We start from the raw sequence: 20,467 nt of genomic DNA on the forward strand, positions 1-20,467 counted from the left end.
AACTATTATTTTCACACATTCCCTTAACCTGATCACGTATCTGTTCCTCAATGTCCCAGTGTCTATGGGGGGGGGGGGGAATAGTACAACCCCATTAGTGTGATGACACCCTTCCTATTCCTGAGTTCCACCCAAATGGACTCACTGTCTGACCCAGCTGTGATATTGTCCCTGATCAGCTGTTCAACTCCATCTCCCTCCTCTTTTACCTCCTTCTCCATTACTAAAACTTCAAAAACTGGTACATTAATCACCCATTCCTGTTCCTCTCTCAATCAAGTCTCTGTAATAGCGGCAACGTCGTAGTTCCATGCTCTAAGTTCATCACCTTTACCCATAAAACTCCTAGCACTGAAATACACACACTTCAAACTATCCGACCCATCATACCTGTTATTTCAATTTTGCCTTTCAATATTTACCCTGACATCTACCTTCCTGTCCAATCCTTCACTTACTGACCTGGTGTTCGGTTCCCAGACCCCTGCAAAACTAGTTTAAACTCTCCCAAGTAGCATCAGCAAACCTTCAGGCCAGTATATTGGTTTCCACCAATATTGGATTTGCTGCAACCCATCCCTCTTGTACAGGTCACCCCTTCCCTAGTAAAGTTTCCAATGATCCAAGAAACCCTGCCCCCTGCACCATCTCCTCAGCCATTCATTCATTCGTGCCATCATCTCATTCCTACCTGCACTCGCCTCTAGCACCGTGAGTAATCTGGAGATTACTACTTTGGAGGTCCTTCTCTTCAGCCTCTTTTCTAACTCTATATACTCACTGTATAGGACCTCTTCCCCTTTTCTGACTATGCAATTGATGCCAATATGCACCGTGACCTCTGGCTGTTCACACACCCCCTTGAGAATATCCCGCATCTGCTCTGATAAATCCTGGACCCCTGCACCTGGGAGGCAACACACCGTCCTGGTGTCTCTTTTGTGGCCACAGAATCTTCTGTCTGCCCTCCTAACTATCAAGCCTCTTATCACTATCACTCTGCCTGCTTTGCTCAGCCCTGCTGAGCCTCAGAGCCGGCCACCATGCCACTGGCCTGGCTCCTGCTGCTGTGCCCTGATGGGTCATCTGCCCACGCAGTATCCAAAGAGGTATACTTGTTGCTGAGGGGAATGGCCACAGGGGAACCCTGCACTGGCTTTTTAAGCCCCTTCCCTCTCCTGGTGGTCACCCATCTGCTGTCTAAAGCCTGTACTCTGGGTGTGACCACCTCTTCAAAAGCCTCATCTATAATGTCTTCGGCTTTCTGGATGATCATGAGTACATCCAACTCCAGCTCCATCTCACTGACCTGGTCGGTCAGGAACTGAAGTTGGGTGCATTTCTCACAGATGTAGTCATCAGGGAAACAGGCATTCCCACCTGAATTCCCACATCTGACAGGAGGAGCGTTCCATCCTGACTACTCTTTACTAAAAAAAAGGCTTACCACTTCTTACCCATGCCTCCGCGTATTCTCGATGAAGCCTATTAAGGCAAAGCCTTCTCACTCTGTCGTTGGCCCACTCCAACAATGGCCTCTCCATTTGACCCTACCTTCCTTTTATTTGCCGTTGAGTTTAGGCCTGCAACACGAACACTTACTGCACCGATGCAACAGAAAAACTCGGGCCTTATCTGAACCTACTCCTTTTCACCCTCTCTCCCCCGACCAAATGAGCCCCTGCTGTCCACCCAGTTAGTCCCAATTTCCTGTATTTGGCCCTTATCCCTCTGGACCAGTCCTCTCCATTTGATTTTTAAATGACACTGTTACACCCACCTCAACCAGTTTCTCTAGCAGCTCATTGCATATGTTCACCAATATCTACATGAAAAGGTTGCCTCTTTAAGTCCTTTTTAACTCTTTCCCTCTCACCCTAAATCTTTGCCCTCTAGTTTTGGACTCCCCTACGCTGTGAAAACTGCTCACCTTTAATGAGAACTAGTGTGTTTCCTCGACTTCCCCTTCCTGAAGTCCACAATCCTCGGTCTTACTGATGCTGAGACACCACTCAAACAGCTGATCTATCGTACTTCAGTACACATCTTCGTCACTATCTGAAATTCAGCTAACAGTTGTGTTATTGGCAAATTTATCAGATTCAGATTATTGTCATTTAGAAACCACAAATGCAATGCAGTTAAAAAAATGAGACAATGTTCCTCCAGAATGATATCAACAAAGCACATGACAAAATAGACTACACCAGAAAATCCACATAACATTATCGACGGTGTTTGAGCTGTGCCTTGCCACACAGTCATGGGAGTTGAAAGATTATAGCAGTGGGATAAGCACACATCCTTGAAGTGTCCCACTGTTGATTGTCAAAGAGAAGATGTTATTTCTGATCCATGCTGACTGTGGTCTCTAAGGAAGATGAGGACGTCAAGGATCCAGTTGCAGAGGGAGGTAGGGAGGCCCAGGGTTCAGAGCTTGTTGAATAGGATGGAGGGCATGATGGTGTTGAATACTGAACTGTAGTCAATACACAGCAGCCTAAATTAGGTATTGGTGTTGTCTAGGTGATCCAGTGCTGAATGGAGAGCCAGTAAGGTTGCATCTGCTGTAGACCTATTGAGGAGGTAGGCAAACCACAGAGGGTTGAGGTCTTCGTTCAGTCAGGAGTCAATTCCAGCCATGACCAACCTCCCAAAGCACTTCATCACAATAGATGTGAGTGGAACTGGTGATAGTTGTTGAGGCAACTCACTCTGCTCTTCTTGGGCACTGGTATGATTGTCGCTCTTTTGAAACAGGTGGGAACCTCCGACTGCAGCAGTGAGAGACAGAAGATGTCTTTGAACACTCCAGCTAGTTGGTTGCCACAGGTTTTCGGTTCCCTGCCAGGTACGCTGCCAGGGCCTGAGGCCTTGCGAGGGTTCATCCTCTTGAATGATATTCTGACGTCGGCCTCCGAAACAGATCGCAGGGTCACCAGATGCTGCAGGGATTTGCACAAGTGTAGTTTTATTCTCCCTTTCCATGTGAGTTCATCTGGGAGTGAAGCATCACAGCCATTCATGATGTTAGGCTTTGCCTTGTACAACGCTTGTCACTATTAACAACAACTCTTAATTTTGTGGAAACAAATCTGGCAACCTGCTGTGCATTCACAGCCAAATCATTTATGTAAAAAAAAAGCAAAAAAAAAAGAGTCCCGATTGCTTCGGCACAAAACTAGTCACTGGTCTCTAATATGAGAAACATCCTTCAGTCACTAGCTTCTGCTTCCTACCTTCAAGACAATTTTGGATCCACCTAACCAGCTCCCCCCTGAATCCCATGGGACCTGACCTTCCAGACTAGTTTACCATGCAGAAGGTTGCCGAGTTACAAATAGACAACATTCACTTCCCTACCCTCATCTGCCGTTTTGGCTAACTCTTCAAAGAACTATAAATGCTTCGTCACATCTGACGCCTCTCACAGAACCATGCTGACTCCTGATCAGAAATTGTTTATCCAAATGCTGGTAGATCCTGTCCCTCAGAATTTCCCCCAGTAACTTGCCCACCACTAGTGGCAGGCTAATCATTCTGTAGTCCCCTGGCGTGTCATTAGCAGTTTTTGGCACTTCACCAGAGGTTAACAATAAAACAGGTATCTCCACCTTTTTTCTGTACTTCCCACAAGGTCTGAGGATGCACTCTGTCAGGTCTGGTAATTTATCCTACTTAATATTCTGTGAGGCTGCCTATTCCTCCTCCCTCATATGAACGTTCTCCAAAACATCTCCACTTGTACCCCGATCTCTTCAACAACCACGATTTGCTCCTCAGTGCATACAAAGTCGTTAAAAATTCCAACCACTTCAGGCAGCTCGAGACATAGGAAGACCTGCTAAGGGCAAATATTCTCTTGTTCTGGCCATCCTTTTACTCTTAAAATAGAGATAGAACTTCCTAGACTTTCCTTAACCTTACCTGCTAGATCCATCTCTTTGTTCGCCTGATCTCCCTTGTAAGAGTATTCTGAATATCTTTAGTTATCAAGGAATTCATTTATCCTTGATCCATTGTACGTTTCCATCATTTTCTTTACCAGAGCCTTAATACATCTGATCAATCAATGACCCTACGGCTGCGCAGGTACCAAGCATGCGCGCGGTCGCGGGGAACGCCGGGAATTGTAGTTCGACGGTATCCCTGTAGGCGGTGCGCGGCCATTGGGTAGCCCGGGAGTAGTTGTGAGGGGGAGGATGGTATTCCAGAAGGTGGTTGGCTGCCGTGGTACGTCGGGAGTTGTAGTTCGTTTGGGAAGGCGGCGCGCGGATAGGCTTCAGGATGGCGCAGGGCTGCCGGATCGGACCGTCCATCCTCAATAGTGACCTGTCTTGTCTGGGCGCCGAGTGCCGCCGCCTGTTGGGGTGTGGGGCCGATTACCTGCACCTGGACGTGATGGACGGGTAAAGAGCGATTTGTGGCCGACGGCAACAGGGAGTCGGAGCGGTGAAGGGACTGGGAACGTGGTTGGGAAGGGAAGTTAGAAGGGGATCTCCCTGGTTTGTAAAAGGCAAGAAGAGTGGGGTCCCCCTGTACGAGAGAAGAAGGTGGGGGTTCGCCCGGGCTGGAAGAGAGTAGACGGTGGAGGCCCCCGAGTTGCTGGGTTAGGGGATGGGGGTTAACCACTGGGTTGGAAGGGTGTGGGGGATGGGGTTACCACTGGGTTGGAAGGGGGTGGGGCATGGGGATGTCCCCGGGTTGGAAGGGGGTGGGGGATGGGGTTACCGGTGGGGGATGGAGTTGTCCCCGGGTTGGAAGGGGGTGGGGGATGGGGTTATCACTGGGTTGGAAGGGGGTGGGGCATGGGGATGTCCCCGGGTTGGAAGGGGATGGGGGATGGGGTTATCACTGGGTTGGAAGGGGGTGGGGCATGGGGATGTCCCCAGGTTGGAAGGGGGTGGGGGAGGGGGTTACCGGTGGGGGATGGAGTTGTCCCTGGGTTGGAAGGGTGTGGGGGATGGGGTTACCACTGGGTTGGAAGAGGGTGGGGTGGTTTGTCCCCTGGGTTGGAAGAGGGTAGTTAGATGGGAGAAGAGGATGAGGGGTCTTTGCTGGACATAGGGGAGGAAGAGAGAAGTGTGTGTGTGTCCCAGGACACAACAACAGGGGTGGGCGGATTGCGTTCGGGAGGTAAAGGATGTGGTGGTTGCAGTTTAGAGGGTGGCTTGATGCTGCTGCTTCTTCCAGACGTGCTTCCCTGCCTTCTGATTGTCTGCAATGGTCTGTTTCCCATTCAGCCCTCCAGACTCGGCCTTTAATTATTGATGGTTTCAGTCACACAACTAATGTGGATGCTGGAGTCTGCAAATCCCCACAGTACTTTCCTCAAACCCCTTTCCCTTTCCCAGTGTTACTTTTTTCTAAACTCACCTCCACCTCCCCATCCCCGTGAAATTATTTGAGGTCAGTCCCACTGCACTAGTGAACCGCTGCTCAAGGACACCGGTTCCAGCTCTGGCATTTATTTAACCTTCCTGAGAATGGGTTCTAAAGCCCTTCCTCCTTTCCAGTCACTCCACGTGTTTTCAGGCTTTTGTATCTTCTCGATGGGAGATGAGAAAAGAGGGAATGTCCAGGATGGGTCAGGCCACATTGACTGCTTTACTGAGGCAGTAATGTATATAGAGTGCATGGACGGGAGGCTGGTTTTCATGGTGCGCTGAGCCGTGTCTACAACTCTCGGCAGTTTCTTGTTTTTTTTAAAAGACTATTGAATGGTTCCCTAATACATCAAGACTGACTCTTAACCATACAATTAACCTTTTTTTCCCCGCACCTTATTGTCTGCCTTCTCTGCAGTTTATCTGTAGCAGTTCCACTTTACTCTGCGTTCTGTTATTGTCTTACTGTGTTCTACCTCAATATACAGTGTAATGATTCGATTTGTGTGCAAGACAAACTTTTCAGTATATCTCAGTAAATAAGAGTCTTTTTCTGTTGATCAGTGTCAAAAAAAGCAAAGTAAATCCACTGTGATTCTATGTTTTAAGAGAATAAAACATGAAAACATCCAAGTGGTGAATACTTTGTATAGGCACTATTTATTTAAACTGTTGTGACTGAACTGTTTGGGGACACTGAAGCAGGTAGATACAAGTCCTTATTCATCATGACAAGCAGAATTTCTCTTGGAGAGCATCCCAGTGGAATCTTCCTGAATTCAAAGTACATCAAGATGTTTGTATTTTAAGAACAAAGAGCATGTGATTCAATACAATTTAATAGCTATAGTGATATTGTTTACTTAGATATCTGACAAATAGTTTCATTCATCTACATTTTTACAATGGGAACACAATATTAACAGGCGAGAAGATGCCTTTGCTGTGACAAAGTAATTCACGTGGAAGTTCTAAAAGCTTCTGCAAACCCAGACACCAAAACATGTGTTTTGGGGGCTGGTTCATCCCAATTATTGATGGAGCATAATGCTCATGAGCTGATTTGATGTGCTGAGTGATGAAATCAGTCTGGCATAGAAACTCCCTTGAACTTGCTGACAATGGAACAACATTAACTTGTAAGGGGGGGGGGCAAATGTCGGATGTGCAGGGTGTTTCAGGATGTACAGGTAGATACGTTATGGATACTTAACAGTCTCTTGTACAGGCACATGGATGATCGGAAAACGGCTGTGTAGGAAGGAAGGGTTAGATTAAATTTAGAGTAGGTTATAAATTTGGCACAACATTGTGGTCTGAAGCATCTGTACTGTGCTGTAGTGTTCTATAACTGAACTGCCTGGTGTGCTGTAGGCCAATTAAAGTAGCCCCTTTGTCTTGTGTTTGGCTGGCACGTCCGAGAGCATTTCACAGTTTTCTGAACTTGCAAACCATCTTGAGTCTGATTATAACTGATTATTTCTGACATCTTACAGTAGAACAGGTTTTATTGACGACAGGATTCATGCCTTCTATCCACTTTTCCTCAACTCCTCAATAACCCCTAACAAAACACTCCTGGATTTTGATCTAATTTTCCTTCCCTTCCTCCTGTCTCCGCAGGTCCCTTTCCCTCTCTACCCTCTGCTCATGAGCCAAACAGCCCTCCACTCCAAACCACTAACAGCTCCCAACAAGCTAGTTATGGTGATCCCATCCTGAGTCCCATGTAATCTTATTGTCCCGATCAGCTGGCTATATGGGACTCACTGTCCTTAGTTTACCTGTGTTATATGGGGACAGACGGGGGCCGACAAGCAAGGCACACTAGTATTTGGTGGGGGACTGTACAAGTGACTCTGCTGTAGTGATTCAGATCTGTAGGGTACTTCCCACCAGTGTTATAGAATCCCCTGGTATTAGTTATAGGTGGTAACAAAGTTATAGAGCACTACGACACAGAAACAGGCCCTCTGCCAGTCTGTGCAAACTGTAATTCTGCCTAGTCCCATTGATCCACACCTGGACCATAGCCCTCCTGTCCTTGTGCTTATCCAAATTCTCTTAAATGTTGAAATCAAACTTGCATCAGGCACATCTGCCGACAGCTCAATCCATCCTCTGAGTGAAGGAGTCCCTCCTCATATTCCCCTAAACATTTTATCTTTCATCCATAACCCTTGACCTCTAGTTCTAGTCTCACCCATTCTCAGTCAAAAAAGCCTGCTTACGTTTACCCTATCTAGGGGTGACAAGGTAGCGTAGCGGTTAGTGCAATGCTAATATGGTGCCAGCAATCCGGGTTCAATACCTGCTACTGTTTGTTAAGAGTTTGTCCAAGGATTTCCAGTGGGTGCTGTAGTTTCCTCCCACATTCCGAAGTAAGTTAATCTGTCACGTGGATGTAATTGGGGGGCACGAGCTCGTTGCTCTGGAAGGCCAGTGCTGCATCTCCACATTTAAAATAACCTCGTTACTACATAATTGAACAAAAGGCAGTAGACTAGCAATGAATAAGTACTTTGTGACTGGGCAGAGGTTTGCACTCCTTCCGCGTAGGGTTTGTCGTAGTACTGGCCATGTTTTAGATGGCCTACCATGGACTAGTGTGTAGGGAATACAGGTTTCAGGGTTGAGTGAAGTACAACATTTAACAGAAAAGAAGTAAACTGGATCGTTTCAAAATTCAGGGGGATGGGGCAATCTGATAAACGTGGGTAATCAGTTGATGTAAATGATAGCATTTGATGGGGAGGCTGTAAAGGAACATGCTTGTAGATGGTTTAACACTAAATCTTTATAACGCACTATTTGGGTCTTAGTTGGATTCTGCAGGTTTGATTCCAAGGATGTCAGAACTTGTTCTGCTGCTGTAAAGCTTTGAACGTTCTAATATTCTAGGAGTGACCACGAAGGTGAGGTGGGAGATCTAGAGGAGCATTTTTGTGTTAACTCTTGAGAAACTGTTTGCTCAGAAACCAAGCCTGAAAACAGGAGATGGTTGTAGAAGACAGCAAAAATGGATTCCTTTTCCCAGCACAGCAAAGGAAGTTGGTGTCTGGAATGCATCATCCGATGGGCAGTGGATGCAGGCTCCGGAGGAGGGGATGTGTGCTTCCTGGTCTGAAACGTAGAGCTGGGATGTGAGACCAATTTGGACTGATAAGGGATAGTCAACAAGGGCCTTGTTCAAGGTAGATCATGTCTAACCAATTTTAGAGATTTTTGAGGAAATTGAAGGAAGGGCAGTGGATGTCGCCTACATGGACTTTTGCAAGGCCTTTGACAGGGTCCCGTGTGGAACCTAGTCAAGAAGGTTCAGTTGCTTTGCATAATGGATGAGGCAGTAAATTGGATTCAGCACTGGCTTCACAATAGTCAATAGTTGGCTGTCTGGAGGACTGTGGTAAATGGAGTCCTGCACGGATCAGCTCTGGGTCCGTTGTCGTTTGCCATCTATATTAACGACTTGAATAATACTGTGTTAAACTGGATCAGCATATTTGCAGATGACACCAAGATTGAGGGCAGTGAGGAAGGTATCAGTGCTGCAGTGGGATCTGGACCAGTTGGAAAAATGGCAGATGGGATTAAATACAGACAAGTATGAGGTATTGCTCTTTGAAATAACACGCCAGAGTAGGAGTTGTATGGTAAGTGGTAGAGCACTGAGGAGTGCAGTAGAACAGAGGGATCTGGCAATACAGGTCCATAATTCCTTGAAAGTGTCATCACAGGTAGATAAGTCGTAAAGAGAAAATGTTTTGGCACATTGGCCTTCATAAGTATTGAATACAGTAGTTGAGATGTTATGTTGAAGTTGTATAAGATGGTGGTGAGGCCTAACTTGGAGTATTTTGTGCAGTTCTGGTCATCTACCTACAAGAAATTTTACAAGGATGTTGTCAGGACTGGAGTGTAGAGTTATAGGGAAAGGTTGACTAGGCCAAGACTTTATTCCCCGGAGTGAAGGAGACGGGGAGATTTGATAGAGGTGTAAAAGATTATGAGTGGTATAGAAAGTGTAACCGGAAGTAGGCTTTGTCCACTGAGGCTGGTTGAGACTAGGACAAGAAGTCATGGGTTAAGTGTGAAAGGTGAAATGTTTAAGGGGAACTCGAGGGAGAACTACTTCACTCAGAGTGAGTGGGTATGAAACGTGCTGCCAGTGGAAGTGGTGGATGCGTGTTCAACATCTTTTAAGAGAAATTTGGATAATTATATGGATGGGAGGGTATGGTGGGCCATGGTCCAGCTGCAGGTCAATGGGAGTAGAAATGGAAGATGGGCAGAAGGGCCTGTTTCTGTGCTGTAGTATTCCATGACTTTGATTCTGAATGGTTTCAATGTGTATTGTAATAGTCTGATTCCAGGAAATGTCATGATTCAAACTTTATATCTGAAAACTTTCTGTACTCATTCTTCTAGCCACTTTGTGCCCAACATCACCTTTGGTCACCCTGTGGTAGAATGTCTTCGAAAGGAACTTGGACAAGACCCCTTCTTTGGTAAGACTTGCACCAGCAGTGTCTCGATGTGCAGTTATGCTTGGTTGTGTAAGTGAAGTTCATGAAATGGTGACACAGACCAAAATGATAAGTGGCATTTCCATTGCAAGCAGTAGGTAATGCAGCCACACACTTCCAATTGATCAACTTATTGTATATTATAGCCCTGTTTGTGTTGTGAGGGTTGGGGTGCCCAAAATTAAAATTGAGCTTATTGTCATGTGCACAAGGACATATGGCTATAAGACATAGGAGCAGAATTAGGTCAATAGGCCTATTGCGTTTGCTCTGCTATTCCATTTTAGCTGATTTATTATCTCTCTGAATCCTGTTCTCCTGCCTTCTCTCTGTAACCTTTGACATCAAGAACCTATCAGTCTCCACTTTAAATAACCCAATGACTTGGCCTCCACAGCCATCTACGGCAATGAATTCCATAGATTTACCAATTTCTATCTAAAGAAATTCCTCCTCATCTCTGTTCTTAAAGGGACACCCTTATTTTCTGAGACTGTGCTCTCTGGTCCCAGAATCTCTCACTGTAGGAAATGTGCTGTCATTGTCCACCCACAGGTAGAGCGGGCCTACTCTTTCCATGGTTATCTTCTTGCCTTTGATGTATAGAATGCGTGGGAATTCCCTTTACTCCTATTTGCCGAGGACTTGCGTGGGCCCTTCCATCTTCCACGATCTCCTCAATCTCTGCAATGTTTCAGGCTGAACACCGGACAGAGATTCAGCAGCAGAATGAGTAACAAGTTAAAGGAGGTTAGAGATATAGAGAAGAATGATTGTAAAAAATAAATCGGTTTTAGAACAGAGATGAGACATTTCATTGAAACTGATCAAATATTAAAAGGCTGAGATAGTGTGGACATGGAGAGTATGTTTCTTATAGTGGAGGAGTCCAGGACCAGAGGGCACAGAATACAAGGTCGCACTAGCTTCCAGTAGCCTCCTCTCATTTTTCACTACTGTCAGCCATGCAAGTCCTGGGTTGGAGATACAGTCACACACAAGAAGGATTCTTCGTTGCTGTTCCATAACAGCTTTGTTTTACCAGTCAGGGTTGTTAGTCCTGTCCTGAACCCCTGAACCTGAAGGACTGGTGGACCACTCTTTGTCTGGCCTCTACCCTACGACCTGCTTGGCATGGGTGACTCTACCGAGAGCCAAAGCACAAGTTCTTGACTCTAGCCAATATAACTCTCTGGGCGTTAAGGCACCCACGACAAGGTTGTGGTCATCGTAAAGAAGGTTCTTCTTTAAGGCTCCCCTTAAAACCCAGTTGTGATTGAGTGCGTGTGGGTTGTGCATATTGAGTGAATAACTTTTATGAACTTCGTGGATGCAGAATGAAAATGGTGCTTATCATTTGCAGATCAATTGCTATTTATATTTGCAGGACCTGAGTTTTGTAAATCTGATCTTCACAAACGCTAGTGATGAGAAATGTTTTTTTGGAGAAGTGTTACCAGCTACTGTTTGCTTTCCAGACATGCACATGATGGTCTCAAAGCCAGAGCAGTGGGTGAAACCGATGGCAGTAGCTGGGGCAAATCAGTACACATTCCACCTGGAAGCTACAGACAACCCAGGTCCACTTATCAAAGACATCAGAGAAAACTGTATGAAGGTAAGATGAGAGGAAATGCTATTTGCAGCAGTGTGTGTGTGCGCGCGTGCGCGTGAGTTTGATGAATTGCTGTTCTTCAGAGTATTTTGTTTGTGTAGCTAGCTGTTAGTTTCAGATCACATGGATTGAATGGAATTGGCTGCTGGTCGTGTTCCCTACTGTGGAATAACAGTCGGAATAATGCCCTGGAATGTGTCCTTCTGAACTGGTTATGTATTGCCAGCATTTTAAGTTGTTCCAGAGAATAGGTACTGTATAGGTAGCTAAGACAGGTCTGTTGTCACAGGGGGGATGGATCTGTTGCTGTGCAGTAGGGTGGGGACATGTCTGTCACTGTATAACACTTGAGTACAGGTCACTGTATAACACCATTGATGTAGACAGAAGCATATGCACTGCCTCCCCTCTTTGCTGACATTCAGGGAAAAGTTGCTAAATGCTTTACATGTTAATGAAATATCAATTAGCACTATGTTCCTAATTCTGCTTTCATGTCTTGTGGGCTTTTGAAAGTAATTACATCTTCTGTGGCGAATAGTAGAACACAACCAGCAGCTAATTCCATTCAATCCATGTGATCTGAATAAAATCAACCTGGGTCCAGTGCTGAAAGTGTTTGTGCCTCTGAACTCGTCACATTTTGATCATTGTGTTATCAGAAGTTTTGAATATATTGTGTTTTTGAATTCATTTAACACAGTGAGTAATTGAGGCCTTGGCACCGATCTGTAATCTCTTCCTTTCAATGTGTTATATTGTCATCTGTACTTTCTGCTTTCCAGTGTGTTGATACAATGATTTTGTTTATGTGAATTCAATTGATACCAGGAGCCTTTGTTTTCTATCTCCTTAATGTTTGCTGAAAGTCAGTGCAAACTAAAACCAAAAGTTTCAAAGGTACATTTAATGTCAGAGAAGTGTATACAATATACATCCTGTCATGCTTTTTCTTCGCAACCATCCACAAAAACAGAGGAGTGCCCCAAATAATGAATGACAAATGTTAGAACCCCAAAGCACACCCCCAGCTCCCCCCTCCTATGTCTAAGTAGCGGCAAAGCAATGACTCCACCCCCACCAGCAAGAAAAAAGCACTGGCATCCCCCACCGAGCACTGAAGCGTGCAGCAAAGTATCAATAAAGACACAGACTTGCAGTACCCCAAAGACTACTTGTTCAACTGGTAATTTGACATGTCACAGACTCTCTCTCTCCCCCTAATAAGGGAGAAAGAGGTGTCTCTGTTATCACAGCAAGAGGGGAGACATAACAAACAACTCACTGATTTGTGATGTTAAAAGTCTGTTGCATCGCTTTTTCCGAGCTCTGGGCAGACAGCCAGCAGCCAGCTTGCTGCTTTCGATCTAATGTCTCCCACGACACACCAATTTCCTGCAGAGGCACCAACCATGAGTTCGTTTACCTTCAGAGCTACGAGCTACGAAATCTCAGAACTCTGAAGGCAAGCTAATCTTCTAGGCTGCATCCTTGGTATCTCGAATAACAGCCAGTCATGGGACCCTGTGAGCGGATCCCATTCCCACAAAGAACTGAAGTCAATATGTAACTCCAGGTCAGCGTCTTCAAAAGAACCTGAAAGGGAAAAATACAGATATTAAAGATATAAATAGAGCTGTTTCTAATGATGCAAGCAAAGGAGTCAGCATTAGCTCCTTAGCTCCAATCTTTATCCAATATACAATATCCAATTTTTGTTGTAGGTACTTCTGGAAAAAAATGACATTCCATTGTGATTTGTTCTTTGACAATAGACAATAGGTGCAGAAGTAGACCATTCGGCCCTTCGAGCCTGCACCGCCATTTTGAGATCATGGCTGATCATCTACTATCAATACCGGTTCCTGCCTTGTCCCCATATCCCTTGATTCCCCTATCCATAAGATACCTATCTAGCTCCTTCTTGAAAGCATTCAGAGAATTGGTCTCCACTACCTTCTGAGGCAGTGCATTCCAGACCCCCACAACTCTCTGGGAGAAGAAGTTTTTCCTTAACTCTGTCCTAAATGACCTACCTCTTATTCTCAAACCATGCCCTCTGGTACTGGACTCTCCCAGCATCTGGAACATATTTCCTGCCTCTATCTTGTCCAATCCCTTAATAATCTTATATGTTTCAATCAGATCCCCTCTCAGTCTCCTTAATTTCAGCCTGTACAAGCCCAGTCTCTCTAACCTCTCTGTGTAAGACAGTCCAGACATCCCAGGAATTAACATGTTGGATCTACGCTGCACTTCCTCTACAGCCAGGATGTCCTTCCTTAACCCTGGAGACCAAAACTGTACACAAAACTGGCCTCACCAGGGCTCTGTACAAATGCAAGAGGATTTCCTTGCTCTTGTACCCAATTCCATTTGTAATAAAGGCCAACATTCCATTAGCCTTCTTCACTGCCTGCTGCGCTTGCTCATTCACTCTCAATGACTGATGAACAAGGACTCCTAGATCTCTTTGTATTTCTCCCTTACCTAACTACACCATTCAGATAATAATCTGTCTTCCTGTTCTTACTCCCAAAGTGGATAACCTCACATTTATTCACATTAAACGTCATCTGCCAAGTATCTGCCCACTCACCCAGCCTATCCAAGTTACCCTGAATTCTCCTAACATCCTCATCACATGTCACACTGCCACCCAGCTTAGTATCATCAGCAAACTTGCTGATGTTATTCTCAATGCCTTCATCTAAATCATTGATGTAAATCTTAACCAGCTGTGGTCCCAATACCGAGCCCTGTGGCACCCCACTAGTCAACACCTGCCATTCCGAGAAACACCTATTCACTGCTACCCTTTGCTTTCTATCTGCCAACCAGTTTTCTATCCATGTCAATGTCTTCCCCCCAATGCCCTGAGCTTTGATTTTACCCACCAATCTTCTATGTGGGACCTTATCAAATGCCTTCTGAAAATCGAGGTACACTACATCCACTGGATCTCCATTGTCTAACTTCCTGGTTACATCCTCGAAAAACTCCCAACAGATTAGTCAAGCATGATTTATCCTTGGTAAATCCATGCTGGCTTGGCCTAATCCTATCACTGCTATCTAGATATGCCACTATTTCATCCTTAATAATGGACTCTCGCATCTTCCCCACCACCGATGTCAGGCTGACAGGTCAATAGTTCTCTGTTTTCTCCCTCCCTCCTTTCTTAAAAAGTGGGATAACATTAGCCATTCTCCAATCCTCAGGAACTGAACCTGAATCTAAGGAACATTGGAGAATGATTACCAATGCATCAGCAATTTCCAGGGCCACCTCCTTTAGTATCCTAGGATGCAGACCATCTGGACCTGGGGATTTGTCAGCTTTCAGTCCCATCAGTCTTCTCATCACCATTTCCTTCCTAATGTCAATCTGTTTCATTTCCTCTGTTACCCTATGTCCTTGGCCCATCCATACATCTGGGAGATTGTTTGTGTCTTCCTTTGTGAAAACAGATCTAAAGTACTCATTAAATTCTTCTGCCATTTCTCTGTTTCCCATAACAATTTCACCCAATTCATTCTTCAAGGGCCCAACATTGTTCTTAACTATCTTCTTTCTCTTCACATACCTAAAAAAGCTTTTGCTATCTTCATTTATATTCCTGGCTAGCTTGTATTCGTACCTCATTTTTTCTCCCCGTATTGCCTTCTTAGTTAAGTTCTGTTGTTCCTTAAAAACTTCCCAATCATCTGTCCTCCCACTCACCTTAGCTCTGTCATACTTCCTTTTTTTAATGCTATGCAATCTCTGACTTCCTTTGTCAACCACTGTGGCCCATTTCCCCCCTTTGAATCCTTCCTTCTCTGGGGGATGAACTGATTTTGCACCTTGTGCATTATTCCCAAGAATACCCGCCATTGCTGTTCCACTGTCTTTTCTGCTAGGCTATCCGTCCAGTCAACTTTGGCCAGCTCCTCCCTCATGGCTCCATAGTTTCCCTTGTTCAGCTGCAACACTGACACCTCCGAGCTGCCCTTATCCTTCTCAAATTGCAGATAAAAACATCATATTATGATCACTACCTCCTAATGGCTCCTTTACTGCAAGATGGCTTATCAAATCCTGTTCGTTACATAACACTAAGTCCAGAATAGTCTTGTCCCTGGTCGGCTCTCGTACAAGCTGTTCCAAGAATGCATCCCATAGGCACTCTACAAACTCCCTATCGTGTGGTCCAGCACCAACCTGATTCTCCCAGTTCACCTGCATGTCGAAATCCCCCATAACTACTGCGACATTACCTTTGTCACATGCCAATGTCAACTCCCTATTCAAATTGCACCCAATATCCATGCTACTGTTTGGTGGCCTGTAGACAACACCCATTTGGGTCCTTTTGCCCTTACTGTTCCTCAGTTCTATCCACACAGACTCTACTTCTCCTGACCCTATGTCCCCCCCCCCTGCAAAGGACTGAATCTCATTCCTCACCAACAGGGCCACCCCACCCCCTCTGCCCACATTTCTGTCCCTACGATAGCACGTATACCCTTGTACATTCATTTCCCAGGTCTGATCTCCCTGCAGCCACGTCTCCGTTATCCCAACAACATCATAGTTACCCATTCGCACCTGGGCTTCAAGCTCATCCGCCTTATTTCTGACACCGTGCATTCAGATATAGAATTTTTAGCCCATTTCTCCTCTCTCTGGTCAGTGATACTATTACAGCTGCAGAAAGGGTGGGTAATGTAGCAGGATCCTCTTTTGAGTCAGTATGGGTGGAAGTCAGGAACAGGAAGGGAGCGGTTACTCTACTGGGGGTATTCTATAGGCCCCCTGGTAGCAGCAGAGATACCGAGGAGCAGATTGGGAGGCAGATTTTGAAAAGGTGCAAAAACAACAGGGTTGTTATCATGGGTGACTTTAACTTCCCTAATATTGATTGGCACTTGATTAGTTCCAAGGGTTTAGATGGGGCAGAGTTTGTTAACTGTGTCCAGGGTGGATTCCTGTCACAGTATGTTGACAGACTGACAAGGGGGGAATGCCATACTAGATCTATAGTATCTAGGAATGCCATACAGATCTGTCAGTGGGTGAGCATCTGGGGGACAGTGATCACCGCTCCCTGACCTTTAGCATTATCATGGAAAAGGATAGAATCAGAGAGAACAGGAAAATTTTTAATTGGGGAAGGGCAAATTATGAGGCTATAAGGCTAGAACTTGCAGGTGTGAATTGGGATGGTGTTTTTGCAGGGAAATGTACTATGGACATGTGGTCGATGTTTAAGGATCTCTTGCTGGATGTTGGGGATAAATTTGTCCCGCTGAGGAAGATAAAGAATGGTAGGGTGAAGGAACCATGGGTGACAAGTGAAGTGGAAAATCTAGTCAGGTGAAAGAAGGCAGCATACATGAGGTTTAGGAAGCAAGGATCAGATGGGTCTATTGAGGAATATAGTGTAGCAAGAAAGGAGCTGAGGAGAGCAAGAAGGAGGCCTTTGCGAGTAGGGTAAAGGAAAACCCCAAGGCATTCTTCAATTATGTGAAGAACAAAAGGATGACAGGAGTCAAGGTAGGACCGATTAGAGATAAAAGTGGGAAGATGTGCCTGGAGGCTGTGGAAGTGGGTGAGGCCCTTAATGAATACTTCTTTTCGGTATTCACCACTTGAGGGTGAGGACAATATGAGTGAAGTTGATGTTCTGGAGCATGTTGATATTAAGGGAGAGGAGGTGTTGGAGTTGTTAAAATACATTAGGACAGATAAGTCCCCGGGGCCTGACGGAATATTCCCCAGATTGCTTCACGAGGCAAGGGATGATATTGCTGAACCTCTGGCTAGGATCTTTGTCCTCGTTGTCCACGGGAATGGTACCGGAGGATTAGAGGGAGGTGAATGTTGCCCCCTTGTTCAAAAAAGGTAGTAGGGATAGTCCAGGCAATTACAGACCAGTCAGCCTTACGTCTGTGGTGGGAAAGCTGTTGGAAAAGATTCTTAGAGATAGGATCTGTAGGCATTTAGAGAATCGCGGTCTGATCAGGAACAGTCAGTATGGCTCTGTGAAGGGCAGATTGTGCCTAACAAGCCTGATAGAGTTCTTTGAGGAGGTGACCAGGCATATAGATGAGGGTAGTGCAGTGGATGTGAGGTTCACCTTCTACATGCGAACCCCCAGTATGCCTACGTGGTCTTACCTGATGGGCGGGAGGACACGGTATCCGTCCGCGACCTGGCGCCCGCAGGAGTAGCAGACCACTACTCCGACCACTCCCCAGTAACTATGAACCCTGTACCCGAGGTGTCTATTCCTCTTAATAGACACCGCGCACACCGAGCCCTACACAGACTCCTCATGACACTCCTATACCGGGTGTCTCGCACGCGCATATACCAGGCGCCTCGCACACGCATGAGGGATCACTGACGCCTAGTGGGCTGACACCTCCAGTTAGGCCGGAACCAGCACAACCACCGTCTCCGGTTCAATCACCATTGGCACCTGTGCAATCACAGCCGGTGCTACGTAGATCGCAGCGACAGATTCGACCACCTGATAGACTTAACCTGTAAATATGCTTGTAAGAAACTTCGCCCCATGGGGTCTCTCTTTTAAAACAAAGTGGGGGGTGGTGAATGTGGTGAACTACATTTACCTGTCTGGACACGCCCTCCCCCCCCCTCCCCCGCTGACTGCTCCTGTGGCTCCTCCCACAGACCCCTGTATAAAGGCGATTGGAGCCTGAGCCCGGCCTCTCAGCCTCTCAGTCTCCAGGATGTAGTCTGGTGGTCAATTGCTGCTTATTCTTTCTTCCAGCCAATAAAAACCTGTATCTCGCCTCACGGTGATCTACATGGATTTTAGTAAGGCATTTGACAAGGTTCCACACGGTAGGCTTATTGAGAAAGTCAGAAGGCATGGGATCCAGGGAAGTTTGGCCAGGTGGATTCAGAATTGGCTTGCTGCAGAAGGTAGAGGGTCGTGGTGGAGGGAGTACATTCAGATTGGAGGGTTGTGACTAGTGGTGTCCTACAAGGATCTGTTCTGGGACCTCTACTTTTTGTGATTTTTATTAACGACCTGGATGTGGGGGTAGAAGGGTGGGTTGGCAAGTTTGCAGACGACACAAATATTGGTGGTGTTGTAGATAGTGTTGAGGATTGTCAAAGATTGCAGACAGACATTGATAGGATGCAGAAGTGGGCTGAGAAGTGGCAGATGGAGTTCAACCCCGAGAAGTGTGAGGTTGTACACTTTGGAAGGACAATCTCCAAGGCAGAGTACAAAGTAAGTGGCTGGATACTTGGTAGTTTGGAGGAGCAGAGGGATCTGGGGGTACATGTCCACAGATCCTTGAAAGTTGCCTCACAGGTAGATAGGGGAGTTAAGAAAGCTTATGAAAGCTTTCATAAGTCGAGGGATAGAGTTTAAGCGATGTGATGTAATGATGCAGCTCTATAAAACTCTAGTTAGGCCACACTTGGAGTACTGTGTCCAGTTCTGGTCGCCTCACTATAGGAAGGATGTGGAAGCATTGGAAAGGGTACGAAGGAGATTTACCAGGATGCTGCCTGGTTTAGAGAGTATGGATTATGATCAGAGATTAAGGGAGCTAGGGCTCTACTCTTTGGAGAGAAGGAGGATGAGAGGAGACATGATAGAGATGTACAAGATATTAAGAGGAATAGACACAGTGGACAGCCAGCACCTCTTCCCCAGGGCACCACTGCTGAGTACAAGAGGACATGGCTTTAAGGTAAGGGGTGGGAAGTTCAAGGGGGATATTAGAGGAAGGTTTTTATTCAGAGTGGTTGGTGCATGGAATGCACTGCCTGAGTCAGTGGTGGAGGCAGATACACTAGTGAAGTTTAAGAGACTACTGGACAGGTATATGGAGGAGTTTAAGGTGGGGGGGTTATATGGAAGGCAGGTTTTGAGGGCCGGCACAACATTGTGGGCTGAAGGGCCTGTAATGTGCTGTACTATTCTATGTTCTATGTTAATCCCACTTAGGTGTGTTTGGCCCATATCGCTATAAAGCCTTTGTATCCATGTACCTGTCCAATATCTTAAATATTGTAGTAGTTCCTACCTCTACCACCTGATCTGGTTGCTCATTCCGTATACCCACTCTGTTCTCTGGAAAATCTCTTGATTCCCTTTCGATATTTCTCCTATCCTTAAACCTATGCCCTTTAGTTTTAAACTCCCCTATCTAGGAAAAAAACTGCTCATCCACCATCTCTACACCCCTTATTTTAGAAGCCTGTACAAGGTCACCATTGTAGTCTCTGTAACGTTCTCCTTCGCGTGTAACGAAACGCCGAATTAAACGTCGAGATAAACCACAGTCAATAAGAACCAGATCGCAGTAAGATTAACCATTTACTGTTCACTCTTCACATTAACATATGGTGAAAAAGCGTTGCTCTCACTGTGATTTCTCATGCCTGCAAAACAACTTCTGCTCAGGTGTGCCTCGTGGTAAGCCCCCACCCTCGCGCTAATTTCAAACCGGTACTTTCCCACAAGACGCGGCGAAACCGGATGTGACGTCATCGCATGCCGATATATTTTACATGCAATGAATATACTTTAAACACTTCTAATTCTAACTAGAAAATACTATCGAATGAATTACTAAGCGAAAATATTATAAACTAAATAACTGTCGTAAAGACAGCACAGTCTCCTTCAATCCAGAGAAAACAGCCTCAGCTTATCCTGTCTTTCCTTTTAACTCCAGCTGTCAGTCCAGCGATGCCCTTGTGACTATGAAATTTGGTAAGAGACCAACCAGTCTTTGTCCTAGAACACTAAAGATATTCTTATGTTCTCAATTAGTTTTCTTGATTGCAGGTGGCACAGTAGCCTAGCAGTCAGCGTGACAATAAGGCATAGGAACAAAATCAGGCCATTCAGCCCATCAAGTCCATTCAGCCTTTCCATCATAGCTGATTTATTATCCCTCTCA

The 20,467-nt window shown here is 45.6% G+C and overlaps 1 protein-coding gene across 2 annotated transcripts in view; it reads left to right on the forward strand.

The window, feature by feature from the left end:
* The first annotated feature begins 4,215 nt into the window (after positions 1–4,215).
* The window catches only part of rpe (ribulose-5-phosphate-3-epimerase), an 89,677-nt gene continuing 73,425 nt past the window's right edge, over positions 4,216–20,467 (forward strand). The window contains exons 1-3 of one of the 2 annotated variants that reach the window (XM_059967434.1): positions 4,216–4,409; positions 9,816–9,895; positions 11,392–11,531. In XM_059967434.1, coding sequence (XP_059823417.1) covers positions 4,288–4,409; positions 9,816–9,895; positions 11,392–11,531 — 342 coding nt within the window. In that variant the 5' untranslated portion in view covers positions 4,216–4,287. The remainder of the gene's footprint in view (positions 4,410–9,815; positions 9,896–11,391; positions 11,532–20,467) is intronic. The other variant, XM_059967433.1, reaches the window with a different exon arrangement.

This window comes from Hypanus sabinus, chromosome 4 (genome assembly GCF_030144855.1).
Source record: "Hypanus sabinus isolate sHypSab1 chromosome 4, sHypSab1.hap1, whole genome shotgun sequence".
NCBI classification, from domain to species: Eukaryota; Metazoa; Chordata; class Chondrichthyes; order Myliobatiformes; family Dasyatidae; genus Hypanus; species Hypanus sabinus.